This window comes from Nerophis ophidion, linkage group LG08 (genome assembly GCF_033978795.1).
Source record: "Nerophis ophidion isolate RoL-2023_Sa linkage group LG08, RoL_Noph_v1.0, whole genome shotgun sequence".
NCBI lineage: Eukaryota > Metazoa > Chordata > Actinopteri > Syngnathiformes > Syngnathidae > Nerophis > Nerophis ophidion.
Genome location: NC_084618.1, coordinates 12,879,305 through 12,900,828, shown reverse-complemented (window position 1 = coordinate 12,900,828; position 21,524 = coordinate 12,879,305). Strand labels below are relative to the sequence as shown.

At 37.5% G+C, this 21,524-nt stretch overlaps 1 protein-coding gene across 1 annotated transcript in view; it reads right to left on the bottom strand.

The window, feature by feature from the left end:
- Positions 1-21,348, bottom strand: part of prph2a (peripherin 2a (retinal degeneration, slow)) — a 22,780-nt gene extending 1,432 nt beyond the window's left edge. Inside the window, exons 1-2 of the mRNA XM_061907708.1 lie at positions 20,415-21,348; positions 8,958-9,204 (exon numbers count right to left, since the gene is read on the bottom strand). Coding sequence (XP_061763692.1) covers positions 8,958-9,204; positions 20,415-20,995 — 828 coding nt within the window. The 5' untranslated portion in view covers positions 20,996-21,348. The remainder of the gene's footprint in view (positions 1-8,957; positions 9,205-20,414) is intronic.
- Positions 21,349-21,524: the final 176 nt, after the last annotated feature.

Below are 21,524 nucleotides of genomic sequence, written 5' to 3'. Positions count from 1 at the left end.
AGCGCTTTTACAGAGTGAAACCCAATATCTAAGTTACATTTAAACTGGGAGCAGGTGGGTAAAGAGTCGTGCCCAAGGACACAACGGCAGTGACTCGGATGGCGGAAGCAAGGATCGAACCTGGACCCTCAAGTTGCTGGCACAGCCGCTCTACCAACCGAGCTATACCGCCCCGGTTAATGGTTAATGTTTATTAGCCACCGCTGTTATATTCTGCAAGTTTATCTAAAAAAAATCAATTTTCAGTAAATAATTAATTACATTTGTATAAATTCGGGGTGTGAATCTTTGGGCACCTATTGGTCCGATCCAATTCCTCAGGTGGCTATTTGATTCAGAATCATTTCTTGATTCAAAACGATGATCGATTTCAAACCAATTTTCCAAAGTATTATTTAGTATAACAATTCCCATTAAACTTTTTCAAAACAGGTTACAGGTTAGCGAAACTATTTCTGGTTGCATGGGGATGACTCAAAAATGTCCTTTTTAAAAAGTGATTCAGTAAATGATTAAATTTGTTAAAATTAGGGGTGTGAATCTTTGGGCACCTAATGATCAGATCCGATTCCGGTCGGGGTGGAGCGGGGGGTGTGGTCAGGGGCGTGGTTAAGAGTCAAGTATTTCATATAAGAAATACTTGACATTAAGTGAATTCTAGCAATGTATATGTATATATATATATATATATATATATATATATTGGCTATTTCTGGCAATTCATTTAAGTGTGTATCAAACTGGTAGCCCTTCGCATTAATCAGTACCCAAGAAGTAGCTCTTGGTTTTAAAAAGGTTGGTGACCCCTGCTATAGACTATTTGTAGTTTTCAGTACATTCACAGTTTTGCTTGGAAGTGAAGTGAATTATATTTATATAGCGCTTTTCTCTAATGACTCAAAGCGCTTTACATAGTGAAACCCAATACCTAAGTTACATTTAAACCAGTGTGGGTGGCACTGGGAGCAGGTGGGTAAAGTGTCTTGCCCAAGGACACAACGGCAGTGACTAGGATGGCGGAAGCGGGAATCGAACCTGCATCCCTCAAGTCGCTGGCTCGGCCGCTCTACCAACCGAGCTATGCCACCCCATCATCAACCAGAGTGGCCCGCTAAGCTAGCTGGTCCTATCAAGCCAACATAGAATCTGATTGGTTAAAGCAGAGGTGTCCAAACTTTTGCCACTGAGAGCCGCACACTGAACTATCAAAGCATGCAGGGGCCACCTTGATATTTTTCATTTTCAGAAGCAATACAAACAACGCTTAAAACTGTAGATAAACTTCGGATCTATCTGTTGATATAACGTTTTACTTTATTTTTTTATATTATAGACTGATTGATTGATTGAAACTTTTATTAGTAGATTGCACAGTTCAGTACATATTCCGTACAATTGACCACTAAATGGAAACACCCGAATAAGTTTTTCAACATTTTTAAGTCGGGGTCCACGTTAATCAATTCACTGTAAACTTAGACCTAGACAAACTTTTTTGATCCACATTGGAAATTGTTCAATTTTTTTTATACCATTTATGTTAGAGAAACCCTGTTTTTATGGCAAAAACTAGATATGCCACAATGGTAAAAGTGATGTGAGGAGCTTTAAATGGTCAATAATTCATAACAAAATGTATTTAGATTCTTTATAATTAAAAATAATAATTAAATTCTGCATTTCACAATTCATGAATGTGTTAAAATATGTCATACATCATTTTATTATTTTTTTACTTTCAACATTAGGTCACTAGATCACTTCAGATCTATCTGTCGATTACAAGTTTTAATTATTTTTCCTATGTTTTTTTGTTTGTTTAATGCCCTGTTTCTTACGGCAAACACACAAAATATGCAATATTATCCCCAATAATATTTAAAAGTGCAATCTTTGATGATATGTAATTGGAGCCTTGAATATGTCAATAATTCATAACAGCATTGATTTTGATTCATTGCAATTTTTGGAGCAATACAAATTTTAAAGTAAAAAAACAGCCTGCATGGCAGCTTTGTGTTGTTATAACATTGCAACTTATCATTACATTTTACCTGTCCCCCCACTTTTTAATGTTTTGTTTCATAATAGCATTTTATGATCCCCAAAAATATTTCAAAGCGGAATATTTGATGAGAAGCAATTGGAGCCTTGAATATGTCAATGATTCATGACAACGTTGATTTTGATTCATTACAATTTTTTGAGCAATAAGATTAAAGGGAAAAAATCTGCATGCATGGCATTTTTGTGTTATTAGAACATTGCTACTTTTTCTCATTACGTTTCACCTGTATGCCCACTTTTTAATGTGTTGTTTAAAGGCCTACTGAAAGCCACTACTACCGACCACGCAGTCTGATAGTTTATATATCAATGATGAAATATTAACATTGCAACAGATGCCAATACGGCCGGTTTAGCTTACTAAATTGCAATTTTAAATTTTGCGCGGAAGTATCATGCTAAAACGTCGCGGTATGATGACGCGTGTGCGTGACGTCACGCATTGTAGAGGACATTTTGTTCCAGCTCCAGTCCCAGCTATAAGTCGTTTCTTTTCATCGCATAATTCCACAGTATTCTGGACATCTGTGTTGCTGAATCTTTTGCAATTTGTTCAATGAATAATGGAGACGTCAAAGAAGAAAGCTGTAGCTGGGAAGCGGTGTATTGCAGCCGCCTTTAGCAACACAAACACAGCTGGTCTTTCATTGTTTACATTCCCAAAAGATGACAGTCAAGCTTTACTATGGAAAAAGAGATGTCAAGCGAACACGGTTGGATTGGACCACACACACAAAGTACAGTGTATTATGCAGCGATCATTTTGAAAGATCGTGTTTCGAAGAGGGCCCCTTGCGAAGGGCAGAGATGGGCATCGCCACCACCCGTCGACTGGTGCTGAAGAATGGTGCGGGGCATACCATATAATCTCACTAAAACACTAGAAACACAATAAGCAGATAAGGGATTTTCCAGAATTATCCTGGTAAATGTGTCTAATAACATCTGCCCTCGTCTATTTTTCTTTATTTTTTTCTAGTCCTTCACTCTCACTTTCCTCATCCACGAATCTTTCATCCTCTCTCAAATTAATGGGGAAATCGTCGCTTTCTCGGTCCGAATCGCTCTAGCTGCTGGTGGCCACAATTGTAAACAATGTGAGGATGTGAGTAGCTCCACAACCCGTGACGTCACGCGCACATCGTCTGCTACTTCCGGTAAAGGCAAGGCTTTTTTTATTAGTGACCAAAAGTTGCAAACTTTATCGTCGATGTTCTCCACTAAATCCTTTCAGCAAAAATATGGCAATATCGCGAAATGATCAAGTATGACACATAGAATGGACCTGCTATCCCCGTTTAAATAAGAAAATACAATTTCAGTAGGCCTTTAATAATAGCATTTTAGAATGTGCCAGGGGCCCTCAAAAATGTGTAAATGGCCATGTCTGGGTTAAAAAAAAAAAACAGCCCCATTTGTAATATAATTACATGACATGGACCTGGACTCCTGATTCTGATTGGACAAAAAAAATCCCATTAAAGGTTTTTTGAGACATGCTGTATAAATTAAAGGCCTTCTTTTGTACTTTTGTTGGTTTTGTCTCCCTGTTGGTTGATCTCTATTATGTGCATACATGTAATAGAAGCAGTGCAGCCACGAGACACGCTCAATACAATTTCCCGGAACAAATAATAGAATGCAAGTTGGATTATATTGTGCGTGCATATGTCCCTAATTGTGTCAAGGCAACAAATATGTGACGTCTCCCACTCATGTGACATCCCTTAGTCCACCCTTCGTGCCAGCATAAAGTGGCTCGTGTAACTATTTTTAAATCTTGGATCGCTCCAAGTGGATCAGAATGAATCCAGGTTTCTAGAGGAGAGTTTTGTCTGCTGGACCTTTCCTAAAACTGTCTGCAGGACAGGAAGTTATCAGCCCTACTGTCTGATTCCAATCAATCATCAGTCATCAGAACACCAACTTCTATTCTTCTCTTCATGAATGAAAGGAATCTATATTTGTTAAACATGCTAGTATTTTCATTGAACACCTTAAACATGTTACCACAAAACGTCTCTTTTATGAATAAAAAATAAAATAAATTAAATCTGCAAGCAGCGTTGGTCGGGCCCGCTTTGGCTGCTGCCCCCGCGACCCAGACCCGGATAAGCATTAGAAGATGGATGGATAGTAGCTTCTATTAGCAAACAGATAGACTTACTAACTTGGCGTAATATCTTAACATCGACAAACTGGCAAAAATTAAATTTTTTCGGAAAATGATGTTTTGAAGGGGTTTTTGCCAACTTCCTGTTGATTTTTGCTAAAGGAAGTGAGTGTATGAAATGTAGGTGTAAGTCAGACCTACATAGAAGTTTTTGTTTCATGTCTCTACGACATTCCTAACGAATATTTACAAGTAGTTTTGTCTGTTTTTTCCTAGGGGGCGCTATAGCGCAATTTGGATTTTTGGGGTTTGGTTTTTTATTAGATGGCGATTTTCACCAGTCCTGATGTGTGTGTAAAATTTGGTGAGTTTTGAAGCATGTTTAGGGGGCTAATTACAGCTCGGCATTTCTGGATGTTTTTGATGAATGGCGTTCGCTTTGCATAGTAGAGCTTTAACTTGCACTTTGAAGCATTTTAAGGGGGTCAAATTACAGCTGAAAGAGGCAAAAATGACATATTTTAGGAAACTTTGCGGGGGTTCTTTGAAGGCGCGTAAAATCAAAACCGGAACAGTAATCAAAACTCTTTCAGTAACTTTTAATCAGAAGGGTTGAATCGCTCTCCTGTGCGAGTTTGAAGCCGACACGACAAACGCGCTCAGAGGAGATAATGTTTGAAAAAAGGTGACGGGGTTTTACAAAACTTTTGTTTTGAAGGGGTAATTGTTAACTTCCTACTGATTTTTGCTGAAGGATGTCAATTATTAAATTGTAGGTGTAAGTGAGACCTACATAGAGGTTTTTGTTTCATGTCTCTCCGAAATTCCTATCGGAAGTTAAAAGCAGTTTTGTCTGTGTTTTCTTCCTAGGAGCAGTTTTTTCTGTGTTTTATTCCAAAATTGCGCTAGAGCGCAATTTTGAGTTGTTGTTGTTTTTTCATCAGATCGCAATTTTTACCAGTTCTGATGTGTGTGTCGAATTCGGTGAGTTTTGAAGCATTTTAATGGGGTCAAATTACAGCGCAAAGAGACAAAACTTCCATTTTTTAGGCAAATTTTGGTTTGAAGGGGTTTTTGCGAAAATTTTGTTGATTTTTGCCCTAGAAGGGAAAATTATGAAATCTAGGTCTAAGTCAGACCTACATAGAGGTTTTTGTTTCATGTCTCTACGACATTGCTAACGGAAGTTACAAGCAGTCTGTTTGTTTTTTTCTTAGGGGGTGTTAGAGCGCATTTTTGATTTTTGGGGTTTGGTTTTTTATTAGATGGCGATTTTCACTAGTCCTGATGTGTGTGTAAAATTTGGTGAGTTTTGAAGCACGTTAAGGGGGTCAAATTACAGCTCGGCTTTTCTGGATGTTGTTGATGAATGGCTTTCGCTTTGCATAGTAGAGCTTTAACTTGCACTTTGAAGCATTTTAAGGGGGTCAAATTTCAGCTCAAAGAGGCAAAAATGACATATTTTAGGAAACTTTGCGCAGGGGTTCTTTGAAGGCGCGTAAAATCAAAACCAGAGCAGTAATCAAAACTCTTTCAGTAACTTTTAATCAAAAGGGTTGAATCTCTCTCCTGTGCGAGTTTGAAGCCGACACGACAAACGCGCTCAGAGGAGATAATGTTTGAAAAAAGGTGACGGGGTTTTACAAAACTTTTGTTTTGAAGGGGTAATTTTTAACTTCCTGTTGATTTTTGCTGAAGGATGTCGATTATTAATTTGTAGGTGTAAGTGAGACCTACATAGAGGTTTTTGTTTCACGTCTCTCCGAAATTCCTATCGGAAGTTACAAGCAATTTTGTCTGTGTTTTCTTCCTAGGAGACGTTTTTTCTGTGTTTTATTCCAAAATTGTGCTAAAGCGCAATTTTGAGTTTTGGGTTGTTGCTGTTTTTTTTTTCTATCAGATCGCAATTTTTACCAGTTCTGATGTGTGTGTCCAGTTTGGTGAGTTTTGAAGCATTTTAATGGGGTCAAATTACAGCGCAAAGAGGCAAAACTTCCATTTTTTAGGCAAATTTTGGTTTGAAGGGGTTTTTGCAAAATTTTTGTTGATCTTTGCCCTAGAAGGTAAAATTATGAAATCTAGGTCTAAGTCAGACCTACATAGAGGTTTTTGTTTCATGTCTCTACGACATTGCTAACGGAAGTTACAAGCAGTCTGTTTGTTTTTTTCTTAGGGGGTGTTAGAGCGCATTTTTTATTTTTGAGGTTTGGTTTTTTATTAGATGGCGAAATTCAATAGGGACCTTGTTTTATGCACTTTTTTTTCATGTGTTTTTTTTTTATGGACAACACAAAAAATATGCAATATTTTCCCCCCAAAAATATTTCAAAGTATTGATGTGAAGTAATTGGAGCCTTAAATAAGTCAATTATTCATAATTCATTGGATTCATTATTATTATTTGAGCAATATGAAGTGAAGTGAATTATATTTATATAGCGCTTTTTTTCTAGTGACTCAAAGCGCTTTACATAGTGAAACCCAATATCTAAGTTACATTCAAACCAGTGTGGGTGGCACTGGAAGCAGGTGGGTAAAGTGTCTTGCCCAAGGACACAACGGCAGTGACTAGGATGGCGGAAGCGGGAATCGAACCGGCAACCCTCAAGTTGCTGGCACAGCCATTGTACCAACCGAGCTAAACCGCCCCAATGACAGTTTGGAAAAAAGTTCCAACTAAAATTCTTAAGTTAAGTTAAAGTACCAGTAGGTGTGGTGAAATGTGTCCTCTGCATTTGACTCATCCCCTTGTTCACCCCCAGGGAGGTGAGTGGAGCAGTGAGCTCCAGCGGTGGCCACGCCCAGGAATCATTTATGGTGATTTAACCCCCAATTCCAACCCTTGATGCTGAGTGCCAAGCAGGGAGGTAATGGATCCCATTTTTTTATAGTCTTTGGTATGACTCGGTAGGGGTTTGAACTCCCAACCTACCGATCTCAGGGCGGACACTCTAACCACCAGGTCACTGAGTAGGGATCCGAAAGGGCCCCACTCATAAATGTTACAAATATGTCATCTTTTTTTTTTTTTTTTTTTTTTTTACTTTCAACACTTAAGTCTTGAGATTAATTTAAGATTTATTAGTCGGTAATAAGTTTTCATTATTTTTTGCTGTTAAAGAAAAAATCATTTTTTTAAATGGCAAACATACAAAATATGCAGTGTTCCCCCCCCCAAAAATATTCCAAAGTGGAATATTTGATGTGAAGTATTAGGGGAAGAGGGGCCGTTTCTAACAGTGAACACTATTATTACTAAAAAATGTTATGCATTTTATCAGTAGATTTTTTTCCATCCATCCATTTTCTACCGCTTATTCCCCTTGGGGTGACGGGGGGCGCTGCTGGTGCCTATCTCAGCTACAATCGGGCGGAAGGCGGGGTACGCCCTGGACAAGTCGCTAACTCATTGCAGGGCCAGTAGATTTTTTAAAAACTTAAGATGTAAAAAAATATATATATATGGTAAGTTGCAATAATTTCACCTCAAAATGTTAATGCATATTATTGTAAACGGAAAAAACAGTACTGGTGTTTTTATGGTAAAAAAAAAAAAAAAAAGACAGCTCAGTTGCCAGAATTTTACTGTAAAATGTACATTTGTTTTTTTACTGTGAATAAAAGAACTGCAATTTTACAGTAACATTCCAGCACTTTAGCTGCCACTTTTGTTATTGTTTTTTATATCGCAAATCAACAACTTTAGATTTTTCGGTGTTATACCATAAATGCCGAAACAGCACCACAGTTTATTACAGTAAAAAAAAATAAAAAAAATGTTCTTTCATATAGCGAAAACTGCTGTGAAAACCCCAGTAAATTTCACAATTTTACCATGAAATCTATTGCTATTTTATGTATAACTTGATTTGAAATCATTATTATTAGTACTCATTACTATTTACAAAATGGTTTGAATGTTTGATAATATATTTTTGCTTGGTAGAGTGGCCGTGCCAGCAACTTGAGGGTTCCAGGTTCAATACCCGCTTCTGCCATCCTAGTCACTGCCGTTGTGTCCTTGGGCAAGACACTTTACCCTCCTGCTCCCAGTGCCACCCACACTGGTTTAAATGTAACTTAAATACTGGGTTTCACAATGTAAAGCGCTTTGAGTCACTGGAGAAAAGCGCTATATAAATATAATTCACTTCTTAATTAGACAATATTTAAGTTAACATAATTTCCCATTACATGGAGTAATTTTTTTTATCCCAAAATAGAAATAATACATTTAGTGCAGTATTTTATTGATGTGAATTTTTGTGAATTATATTTATATAGCGCTTTTCTCTAGTGACTCAAAGCGCTTTACATAGTGAAACCCAATATCTAAGTTACATTTAAACCAGCGTGGGTGGCACTGGGAGCAGGTGGGTAAAGTGTCTTGCCCAAGGACACAACGGCAGTGACTAGGTTGACGGAAGGGGGAATCGAACCTGCAACCCTCAAGTTGCTGGCACGGCCACTCTACCAACCGAGCTATACCGCCCCACGATACATATTTCCAGGCCTATGAGGGGCCAAATAAAATGAAGCGGCGGTCCACATCTGGCCTTGAGTTTGACACCTGTGTATTTGAGCCTTGAATAGGTAAATATTTTTTGAGAAATGACAGATTTAAAGAAAAACCTTTTTCCTCTTTTATTCCACTTTTTAATGTTTTTTTTAAATAGTGTTTTTAAAATGTGCTGTGGCCACACTTTGGACAGCCCTCTCCTGCAGTTAAAAGGCCACAATATAAGGTAGAAGAGTGATACTTGTGTATGTCCCAGACCTCCAGCATGGTGACCAGCAGCACCAGGACTCCGATGGTGGTCATCATGCCGCCGTAGTAGGACAGCAGGGCGTCTCGGCAGCCGCTTTTCCACACATTGAGATCCTCGGTGTAGTGGTCGTAGCTGTAGTGGGCCGTGTTGTTGGTCATCTGCAGCTGGATGCAGGGTCTGGGCGAGCTCGGGTTGCAGCAGCTGAAGGGCACGCCGTCCATCAGGTACTGGCCGTCCACGTTACTCCCGATGCGGCTAACAAAAAAACAAAACAAAGAAGACCCCGAAAAGGTTAAGATTAGGAGGGTATTGAATCAAAGATATTACACCAAACCCATTTTTGCTGACATCATACATTATCCTCTTGAGGCACAAGCTGTTTCTTTACATTCTTTTTTTATTTCTGTTTGCCATTTGGGCTTATTGGACCCTAATTAGAATAAAAACTAAGAATCATCTTTTGATATGATGTACTTAGTCCATAAGTACACACAAGTGTACATAATGTTTAGTGACATGCTAATTCTTATTTTTACACTTTTTTTTTATTCCAAATTCCATTGTTTATCATACTCTTATGACATCACCAGATGGCAGTATAAGTGTCCACATACTTGTTCAGTAGTGTACACAATTTTGGAAATAAGAGCTAAAAGGTGCTGTCCACACGTGGCCACTAAGCCTTTAGGCAGCCCTCAGATGGTCATTTGTAACAGTGAATGCTAATTCTTATTTTTACACTTTTTTTTCTTCCAAATTCCATTGTTTGTCATACTGTTATGACATCACCAGATGGCAGTATAAGTGTCCACATACGTGGCCATAAGACCCTTGTTCAGTAGTGTACACAATTTAGGAAATAAGAGCTCAAAGGTGCTGTCCACACATGTGGACACTAAGCCTTTAGGCAGCTCTCAGTTGGTCATTTGTAACAGTGAATGCTAATTCTTATTTTTACACTTTTTTTTCGTCCAAATTCCTTTGTTTGTCATACTCTTATGACATCACCAGATGGCAGTATAAGTGTCCACATACGTGACCATAAGACCCTTGTTCAGTAGTGTACACAATTCTGGAAATAAGAGCTAAAAGGTGCTGTCCACCCATGTGGACACTAAGCCTTAAGGCAGTCCTCAGATGGTCATTTGTAACAGTGAATGCTAATTCTTATTTTGACACTTTTTTTTTCTTCCAAATTCCATTGTTTGTCATCCTGTTATGACATCACCAGATGGCAGTATAAGTGTCCACATACGTGGCCATAAGACCCTTGTTCAGTAGTGTACACAATTTTGGAAATAAGAGCTAAAAGGTGCTGTCCACACATGTGGCCACTAAGCCTTTAGACAGCCCTCAGATGGTCATTTGTAACAGTGAATGCTAATTCTTATTTTTACACTTTTTTTTCTTCCAAATTCCATTGTATGTTTTACTCTTCTGACATCACCAGATGGCAGTATAAGTGTCCACATAAGTGGCCATAAGACCCCTATTCAGTAGTGTACAGAATTTTGGAAATAAGAGCTAAAAGGTGCTGTCCACGCATGTGGCCACTAAGCCTTTAGGCAGCCCTCAGATGGTCATTTGTAACAGTGAATGCTAATTCTTATTTTTACACTTTTTTTTCTTCCAAATTCCATTGTTTGTCATACTGTTATGACATCACCAGATGGCAGTATAAATGTCCACATACGTGGCCATAAGACCTTTGTTCAGTAGTGTACACAATTTTGGAAATAAGAGCTAAAAGGTGCTGTCCACACATGTGGACACTAAGCCTTAAGGCAGCCCTCAGATGGTCATTTGTAATAGTGAATGCTAATTCTTATTTTTACACTTTTTTTTCTCTTCCAAATTCCATTGTATGTTTTATTCTTCTGACATCACCAGATGGCAGTATAAGTGTCCACATACGTGGCCATAAGACCCCTATTCAGTAGTGTACACAGTTTTGGAAATAAGAGCTAAAAAGGTGCTGTCCACACATGTGGACACTAAGCCTTTAGGCAGCCCTCAGATGGTCATTTGTAACAGTGAATAGAAATGAATATAAATGTATAAGAACTTTCCTCATGATATTGTTACACAATTGCCTATACAATTTTCTTTTTTTTTTACATACACTTTAAAAAGAAATTTGGTTTTACAACAAAAAACTGTTAGCTCAGTCAGCAGAAATATACTCTAAAATGTAAATGGGTTATACTTGTGTAGTGCTTTTCTACCTCCAAGGTACTCAAAGCACTTTGACACTATTTCCCTATTCACTCATTCACACACTGATGGCGGAATCTGCCATGCAAAGCGCTAACCAGGGCCCATCAGGAGCAAGGGTGAAGTGTCTTGCTCAAGGACACAACGGACGTGACTAGGTTGGTAGAAGCCGGGAATCGAACCAGGAACCCTCAGGTTGCTGGCACGGCCACTCTCCCAACCTCGCCACGCCGTCCCCACTGTACACTTTTTTACTGTAGATGTAAAAACAGTAGGGATGCACAAACAAATGGATTCACTTTAATTCTTATACATCAGGATTCTAAATCGATTCATAATTTAAAAAAAATATATTTAAAAAAATTATACAATATACAGTAGAGGCAATAAAGTTTGGACACACCTTCTCATTCAATGTGTCGTCTTTATTTTCATGACTATTTACATTGTAGATGGTCACATCAAAACTATGAATGAATACATGTGGAGTTATGTACTTAACAAAAAAGGTGAAATAACTGAAAACATGTTTTATATTCAGGTTTCTTCAAAATAGCCACCCTTTGCTCTGATTACTGCTTTGAAGACTCCTGGCATTCTCTCCATGAGCTTTAAGCACAACTGGGAAGAGAAACCCATTTCAGGTGACTACCTCTTGAAGCTCATGGAGAGAATGCCAAAAGTGCGAAAAAGTAATCAGAACAAAGAGTGGCTATTTTGAAAAAACAACAACAACAAAAAACAATATAAAACGTCTTTTCAGTTATTTCACTTTTTTTTGTTACGTACATAACTCTACATGTGTTCATTCATAGTTTGGATGCCTTTAGTGACAATTTACAATGTAAATAGTCATGAAAATAAAGAAAACTAATTGAATGACATGTGTCTAAACTTTTGGCCTGTACTGCATATTTTTATTTTAAGAATGCATTTTTCAAATATATGTTTCATATGCAACCAGAAGAAGCTGTTCTTACCTGTAACCAGTTTTGTAAGAGTTTGATAATATTCATTATACCAAATGATGCATTGCGAGGATCAGTTTGAATCGATTCTGTAAAATCCATGGGTGTTGTTTTTACGGTGTATTACTATAAATAGTACAACTTTACCACCGTTTTTTTTACGGTGAAAAACTGGCAGCTCAGTCGCCAGAATTTTACTGTAAAAACCATTGTCAGTTTTACAGTGTTAGATTTGATGGATAACTTTTTGGATATCATAAGGAAGTATTAAGTGTCACACATGGACTTGGACTTGGGATGTTTCTTCTACGCAAAGGATGATTGGCACGAGCCAGACGTGAATGTAAGTACATGTTGATTTATTACTAAACAAAAAGACTACAACAAAAGGCAAACAAAGGGCGTGCACGAGGGCGGAAGACAAACTTGGCTAATGAAAAACAAAAGACTAGCATAAATGCTACAAACTACAAACATGTAGTTTTTTTTATTTTTTATTTTTTTTCTTAAGAATACTTTTTTAGGCCTTCTTCAGGCAACTAGAAGTAGATTTTCTAACCTGTAACCTGTTTTGAAAAAATGTCATTAAAATGTTTATACCAAATAATACATTGCAAGAATCGGTTTGATTTGAGTATCGATTCTAAATCGAATTGTCACCCCAGGAATTGGAATCAGATCGAATTGCTGGGTGCCCAAAGATTCACACATCACACATGTAAAATATATGCAACTCCACGCATGCATGTATATTTTTCTGCTAAGTTGGAAAGAACAAATACATTTAATAAGAAAATATAAAGTACAAACCCCGTTTCTATATGAGTTGGGAAATTGTGTTAGATATAAATATAAACGGATTACAATGACTTGCAAATCCTTTTCAACCCATATTCAGTTGACTGCACTACAAAAAGACAAGATATTAGATGTTCTAACTCATAAACTTTGTTTTTTTTTTGCAAATAATAATTAACTTAGAATTTCATGGCTGCAACATGTGCCAAAGTAGTTGGGAAAGGGCATGTTCACCACTGTGTTACATCACCTTTTCTTTTAACAACACTCAATAAACATTTGGGAACTGAGGAAACTAATTGTTGAAGCTTTGAAAGTTGAATTCTTTCCCATTCTTGTTTTATGTAGAGCTTCAGTCGTTCAACAGTCTGGGGTCTCCGCTGTCATATTTTACGCTTCATAATGCGCCACACACTTTCCATGGGAGACAGGTCTGGACTGCAGGCGGGCCAGGAAAGTACCTGCATTCTTTTTTTACGAAGCCACGCTATTGTAACACAAGCTGAATGTGGCTTGGCATTGTCTTGCTGAAATAAGCAGGGGCGTCCATGAAAAAGACGGCGCTTAGATGGCAGCATATGTTGTTCCAAAACCTGTATGTACCTTTCAGCATTAATGGTGCCTTCACAGATGTGTAAGTTACCCATGCCTTGGGCACTAATGCACCCCCATACCATCACACATGCTGGCTTTTACACTTTGCGTCGATAACAGTCTGAATGGTTCGCTTCCCCTTCGGTCCAGATGACACAATGTCGAATATTTCCAAAAACAATATGAAATGTGGACTCGCCAGACCACAGAACACTTTTCCACTTTGCATCAGTCCATCTTAGATGATCTCGGGCCCAGAGAAGCCGGCGGGGTTTCTGGAGGATGTTGATAAATGGCTTTTGCTTTGCATAGTAGAGCTTTAACTTACACTTACAGATGTAGCGACAAACTGTATTTAGTGACAGTGGTTTTCTGAAGTGTTCTGAGCCCATGTGGTGATATCCTTTAGAGATTGATGTCCGTTTTTGATACAGTGCTGTCTGACGGATCGAAGGTCACGGTCATTCAATGTTGGTTTCCGGCCATGCCGCTTACGTGGAGTGATTTCTCCAGATTCTCTGAACCTTTTGATGATATTATGGAGCGTAGATATTGAAATCCTTAAATTTCTTGCATTTGCACTTTGAGAAACGTTGTTCTTAAAGTGTTTGACTATTTGCTCACGCAGTTGTGGACAAAGGGGTGTACCTCGCCCCATCCTTTCTTGTGAAAGACTGAGCATTTTTGGGAAGCTGCTTTTATAGCCAATCATGGCACCCACCTGTTCCCAATTAGCCTGCACACCTGTGGGACGTTCCAAATAAGTGTTTGATGAGCATTCCTCAACTGTATCAGTATGTATTCCCACCTCTCCCAACTTATTTGTCACATGTTGCTGGCATCAAATTCTAAAGTTAATGACTATTTGCAGAAAAAAAAAATGTTTACCAGTTTGAACATCAAATATGTTGTCTTTGTAGCATATTCAACTGAATATGGGTTGAAAAGGATTTACAAATCATTTTATTCTGTTTATATTTACATCTAACACAATTTCCCAACTCATATAGAAACGGGGTTTGTATTTTATTGATGCATGCTATTTCCAGACTATGTGAAATTATAAAATGGGCCGGATCTGACCTGCAAGGCTTGAGTTTGACACCTGTAAGTTACACTATTGTTAGTAGTTAATACGTACATCATGCAACTAATTGAAAGCGTGCAGGGAGTGTGATTGACAGTCGTGGGTCAGAGAAAATTCTTAATCCACAATCAAACTCTGGAAAGCTCTTTGTTTACAAAGGAAACACGGAAGCTGCAGGGTTGAGAGGCGGTCAAATATGCTTAACCACAAACACGTTTTGGCTTCATAAACATTTCTTTTTAACAACACGGCACCCTGTTGGTACTTTGGACTGAAGCATCAGCCCAGAACTTTCTCCTGCACGGCAAAGCTGTAAAAGCTCTGCAAATTAGCTTTAGCTTTACCCTTCCTCCAGAGGCCGGCAGGTCTGATTGGACAGGACACTGATGCTTGACGCACTAATCCCCTTGATTTTCCAGTCATGATGGAGAGACCAAAACAGACCGGCCACAAACTAAACTCAACAAAAAACAACTCTCCATGTGCATGAATACCTCTTACACAAGTTTCAGTCATTTTTGTTTCATGTAATCCTATTAGTATTGTGCATGTGTACCTATTACACATGTCCAAGTCAAGGCCCGGGGGCCACATCCGGCCCGACACCTCGTTTAATGTGGCCTGCGAAAGCCTGGGAATAATGTGGATACTTCATCTTTATATTCTTTTTTTTATTTTTTTTTCACCGTTTTAATTAGAAAGTCAATAACTTCAAAATATCCAAAACAAACAATAAAAAAACATATGAATAAGATGACTCTGAATGTATGGTAGCCAAAATTACACATTTTTACATACGAAACCAGCAAATATGCCTGAAAAACAGCATTAAAAAATAGCTCGCTCGATGCTCATTTAGATATGGAAATGTTGTGTACATGCTAGTGATTAGCATTAGTGATTTTACATGGCAATTTCTTTTATTTATTAATTTTTCGCATTTGTTTTTTATTGACATCCGGCATCAGACATTCCTATCCATTACATCATATTTACATACATCATATATCTGCTTTCTGCCATAAATGTCCAAATATTTTTTTTGTTTATATCACAACGATGCCAGCCCCCCCCCCCCTCCATAAGAAAGAAACAGCAGGAAAACAATATGATAATAAATAAGGAAAAAATTAATAATAATCAGAAATGAATAATAATAATCAGAAATAAAATAACATAATATAAACAGATAATAAATATTAATTTAAAAAGGTATGTGTGTGTGTCTATATACATACAGTATGTGTGTATATGTATATATATATATATATATACATATATATATAAAATTGATGGATGTATATCCATCCATTTCTACTGCTTGTCCCTATATATATATAAAAATATGTGTGTGTGTATATATACATACAGTATGTGTATGTATATATATATATATATATATATATATATATAAAATCGATGGATGTTATCCATCCATTTCTACCGCTTGTCCCTATATATATATGTGTGTGTGTGTGTGTGTGTATATATACATACAGTATGTGTATGTATATATATATATATATATATATATATATAAAATCGATGGATGTTATCCATCCATTTCTACCGCTTGTACCTATATATATATATATATATATATATATATATATATATATATATATAAATATGTGTGTGTGTGTATATATACATACAGTATGTGTATGTATATATATATGTATATATATATATATATAAAATCGATGGATGTATATCCATCCATTTCTACCGCTTGTCCCTATATATATATATATTTTTTTTTTTTTATATATATATATATATATATATATATATATATATATATATATGTGTGTGTGTGTATATATACATACAGTATGTGTATGTATATATATATATATATATATATATATATATATATATATATATATATATATAAAATCAGTCCAGCTGGTAGGAGGCCACGGGGAAGACCCAGGACACGTTGGGAAGACTATGTCTCCCGGCTGGCCTGGGAACGCCTCGGGATCCCCCGGGAAGAGCTAGACGAAGTGGCTGGAGAGAGGGAAGTCTGGGCTTCCCTGCTTAGGCTGCTGCCCCCGCGACCCGACCTCAGATAAGCGGAAGATGATGGATGGATGGATGGATATATATAAAATTGATGGATATATATCCATCCATTTCTACCGCTTGTCCCTATATATATATATAAACTCGATGGATGTATATATATATATATATATATATATATATATATATATATATATATATATATATATATATATATATATATATATATATATATATGTGTGTGTGTGTGTATACATACAGTATGTGTATGTATATATATATATATATATAAAATCGATGGATGTATATCCATCCATTTCTACCGCTTTTCCCTATATATATATATATATATATATATATATATATATATATATATATATATATATATATATATAAACTCGATGGATATATATATATATATATATATATATATATATATATATATATATATATATATATATATATATATATATATATAAATAAATGATTCCCGGGCGCAGCCATTGCTGCTGCTCACTGCTCCCCTCACCTCCCAGGGGGTGATCAAGGGTAATGGGTCAAATGCCGAGAATAATTTTGCCACACCTAGTGTGTGTGTGACAATCAGTGATAAGAAAAGGAAAGAAAAAATATGTATAAATATGACATATATACTCAATCTTTCTTACTAAATGTTGTCATTGTTTCCATGTTGACGGGAAAAAAAATTTATGTAATACATTGATATAAAGTACAGACCAAAAGTTTGGACAAACCTCCTCATTCAATTCATGTTCTTAATTTTCATGACTATTTACATTGTAGATTGTCACTGAAGGCATCAAAACTATAAATGGACACATGTAGAGTTATGTACTTAACAAAAAAGGTGAAAGAACTGAAAACATGTTTTATATTCTAGTTTCTTCAAAATAGCCACCCTTTGCTCTGATTACTGCTTTGCATTTTCTCCATGAGCTTCAAGAGTTAGTCACCTGAAATGGTTTTCACTTCACAGGTGTCATAGTTTTGATGCCTTCAGCGACAATCTACATTGTAAGTCGTCATGAAAACAAAGAAAACACAATAAAATGAGAATGTGTGTCCACACTTTTGGCCTGTAATGTATGTACAAATATTCATTGTTTATTGTTTTTTTAATCTTTGGGCACCTCGCCATTTGATTACGATTTCTGGGGTGAGGATTCAACTCATAATCGATTCTCGATTTAACACGATTCTCGATTCAAACCAATTTTTGCAATGTTTTATTTGGTATAATAATAACAACACCTTAACAAAACAGCTTAACGGTTACAAAACGTCCTTTTGGTTAGTGACGCATGACACATATATACACCAAGTAAGCGTGGAGGTGGCCTAGAAAAGTTTTTTTTTAATGAATTTGTCCCAAAAAATACAATAAATAAAATTTTTGAAAATTGCTAAAAAAAAAAAAAAAAAAAATCGGGAATCGAATGTGATAGAAAACATTTTTTAGCACCCCTAATTATTATATACCGGGTGATAGTTTGTAAAAATAACAATAAATACTTAGATTTTTCTACTTGTTTACTTGACAGGGGGTCATCCTAGATCAGGGGCGTCCAAACTTTTTTCACTGAGGGCCATCCATCCATCCATTTTCTACCGCTTATTCCCTTTTGGGGTTGCGGGGGGCCCTGGCGCCTATCTCAGCTACAAACGGGCGGAAGGCGGGGTACACCCTGGACAAGTCGCCAATTCATCGCAAGGCCCCACTGAGGGCCGCACACTGAAAAATCAAAGCAAGCTGGGGCCATTTTGATATTTTTTATTTTAAAAAACAATACAATATATGTATACAAATATACATTTAGGCCTCCAAAGGGTTTTGGTCAAAAAAATATAAAAAATGTGCCATTATTCAGTATTATTATTATTATTATTATTATTATTATTATTATTATTATAGGCTTAAATCTCTAGATCAACATTAAGTCTATCTGTCAATATGACATAAAAAAAATTGAGTTGTATGCTCTTTTTGTCAAAGAAAACGATTTTTTTTAATAGAAAAAACACAAAATATGCAATATTTTCACCCAATAACAATTTTAAGTGGAATATTTTAGATTACCGTATATAATAAGTGTAGCTTTAAAAAGGTCAGTAAGTCATAACAACATTGATTTTGATTCATTATTATTTTTTGAGCAATGCCACTTAAAAAAAAAAAATCCCACTAAAACTGTCCTATTCATTAAAGAGCTAAAAAATTTATTATAATTATTTTGTTTACTTTTCACACAATAATCTTGTGATCAACTTCAGATCTATCCGTCAATTTGAACTTTTATTGTTGTTTATGTTTTTGTTTGTTCGTTTTACACAAAAAACATCTCAAAGTGGAATATTTAATGTGATGTAATTGGTGCCTTGAATAGGTCAATTATTCATAATGACATTGATTTTGATTCATTATTTTTTTTAAAGAAAGAAACAGCATGCATGGCAGCTTTGTGTTAGTAGAGTTAACATTGCAACATTTTCTTCTTAAATTTCACCTGTTTTCTCTTTTATACCACTTTTTATGTTTTGTATTTTTTAATCGTATTTTTAAAATGTGCCGTTGGACCGTTAAAAAATTCCCTGCCTGTCCTAGATGAAAAGTTGACATTGAAAGCTCATATGTTGCATGTGAAAAATAAGGTACCTAAAAGTTTTTGGTTTTTTTTAACAAGGTTAAATACAGTTTCCTGTATAATACAATGAGAATGTTACATTGCTCAATTATTTTTCTTCCTCCAAACACGAGGAGTTGAGTTTATACCAAAATGGATACATGGATGATACAGCAGAGGATTGGGAGGATGTCATGTGGTCTGATGAAACCAAAATAGAACTTTTTGGTATGATCTCAACTGGTCGTGTTTGGAGGAAGAAGAATACTGAGTTGCATCCCAAGAACACCACACCTACTGTGAAGCATGGGGGTGGAAACATCATGCTTTGGGGCTGTTTTTCTGCTAAGGGGACAGGACGATTGATCCATGTTAAGGAAAGAATGAATGGGGCCATGTATCGTGATATTTTGAGCCAAAACCTCCTTCCATCAGTGAGAGCTTTGATTGGTTTACCAAATAGTTATTTTCCACCATAATTTACAAATGAATTCTTTTAAATTCCTGGAATGTGAATTCCTGGATTTTTTTTTCACATTCTGTCTCTCACAGTTGAAGTGTACCTACGATGGAAATTACAGATCTCTGTCATCCTTTGAAGTGGGAGAACTTGCACAATCGCTGGCTGACTAAATACTTTTTTGCCCCACTGTGAATATGAGATTATTTTTCTTCCATCTGCTCCTTTCTGATCATGGAAATGTATAAGACACAAAAAAAACAACAATGAACGTGTGAACTGTAAAGTGTGACTTACGATTTCAAAGCAAGTTATCCATCAGTTTGTAAAATCCAATAACCAGGCAATAATATGATGAGGCAATTATACTTTCATGTTCTTACTGTTACAAGCGGCCCTCGATGAGAAGAAGTTCCACACCCCTGACCTAATGTTTCAGCCTGCGAGTGAAGGTATTGACCTGTGCTTTAAATTCCACTTTGTGTTGGCCTGACCCCTCTAATCACCCACCCAGGAAACCTGCCTAGTAACCTCTCCACCCACATCCGTCTTGCCGTCACCATTTCTGTCATCCTAATCCTTAGTCCTGACCTACCTTCACCCCAAATCCACTCGTACCGAACTCGGTCTCATAGCCACCAAGGTCAAATTCATAACAATATGATGTCACTTACTCTTTGACTTCCTTTGCGCTGAAGTCCAGGTAACGATTGCTCACCCACTGGATCTCGAACCAGTCCCTGTAGTTGTTGTTTCCGCAGCAACGAAACTCGATCTGCATCAGGTCCAGGGTTCGCTTCATGTAGCAGCGTCCGGGCGTGTCCGTGTCCTTGTAGTACCTCATGCCGTTCTTAAGGCCCTCGGCCAGCGTGAACTGCAGCGGGATCCTCATCACGAAGCACAAGAGGGCCGTCACCACCAGCAGGGCGTTGAAGACCACGCAGACCATCAGGAAGTTCTTCAGTAGGGGCTTCCACTTGACATACTTGGTGGGGTCCAGCGAGTCGTAGCAGACCTTGCCTCCGAAGGCGTTGATGGCGCAGGCGACCAGGCCCATCAGTATGAGCAGGTTGGGCAGGAAGTGGCTCTCGTTGTTGTCCATCAGTTCCGAGCGCTTCCGCAGCTCGATCTTGAAGAAGAGGCCCATGCTGAAGACCAGCACGCCGGCCATTACGGCGAACCAGAACAAGAACCAGACACTCTGGGCGAGCTTTACTCGCTTTTTCAAGTCGAACTTAACCTTCATCAAAGCCATCGTTCAATGAGATCTGTCCTTGCCTGTCTGTAAGGAATCGAGATCCAAAAGTTGGAGTTGAAAAATACAGTCCTGTTTTCCTCGCCCCGACAGTCTCCTTTGGTGGGTCAACTCAGTCTGTAATCCATCCCACGGCACAAAGCATTGAAAAAGGATCCAGGAAGACCCCCGTGGCGCTCAAGATGTGTTAGTCTCCCAAAGCTACCGCCTCGCCCATCGTTCCCAGAACTCCCAGTTTACCGCGTTTAACCGACGGTGCTGTTTCTCCGGTAGGATTGCAGAGGATCCTCACGATTACATTCAAAGTTGCAGTACGTCATGCTAAGCTCCTGTAAGCGGCCCTGATCCAATTTGCACACAAAAAAAATCCCCCTTCCACAAGATGAGCCTGATTCGAAGCTGCGGCCCCGGGGCCTTAATTGGTTTGACTGTTCACGTGGTCGCCCCGACTGCACCTTGATTGGTCTGCCTCGGAGCTCCTGGGGATCATAAGAGACGCTCTGAAACATGGCAACATGGGAGCTATTCC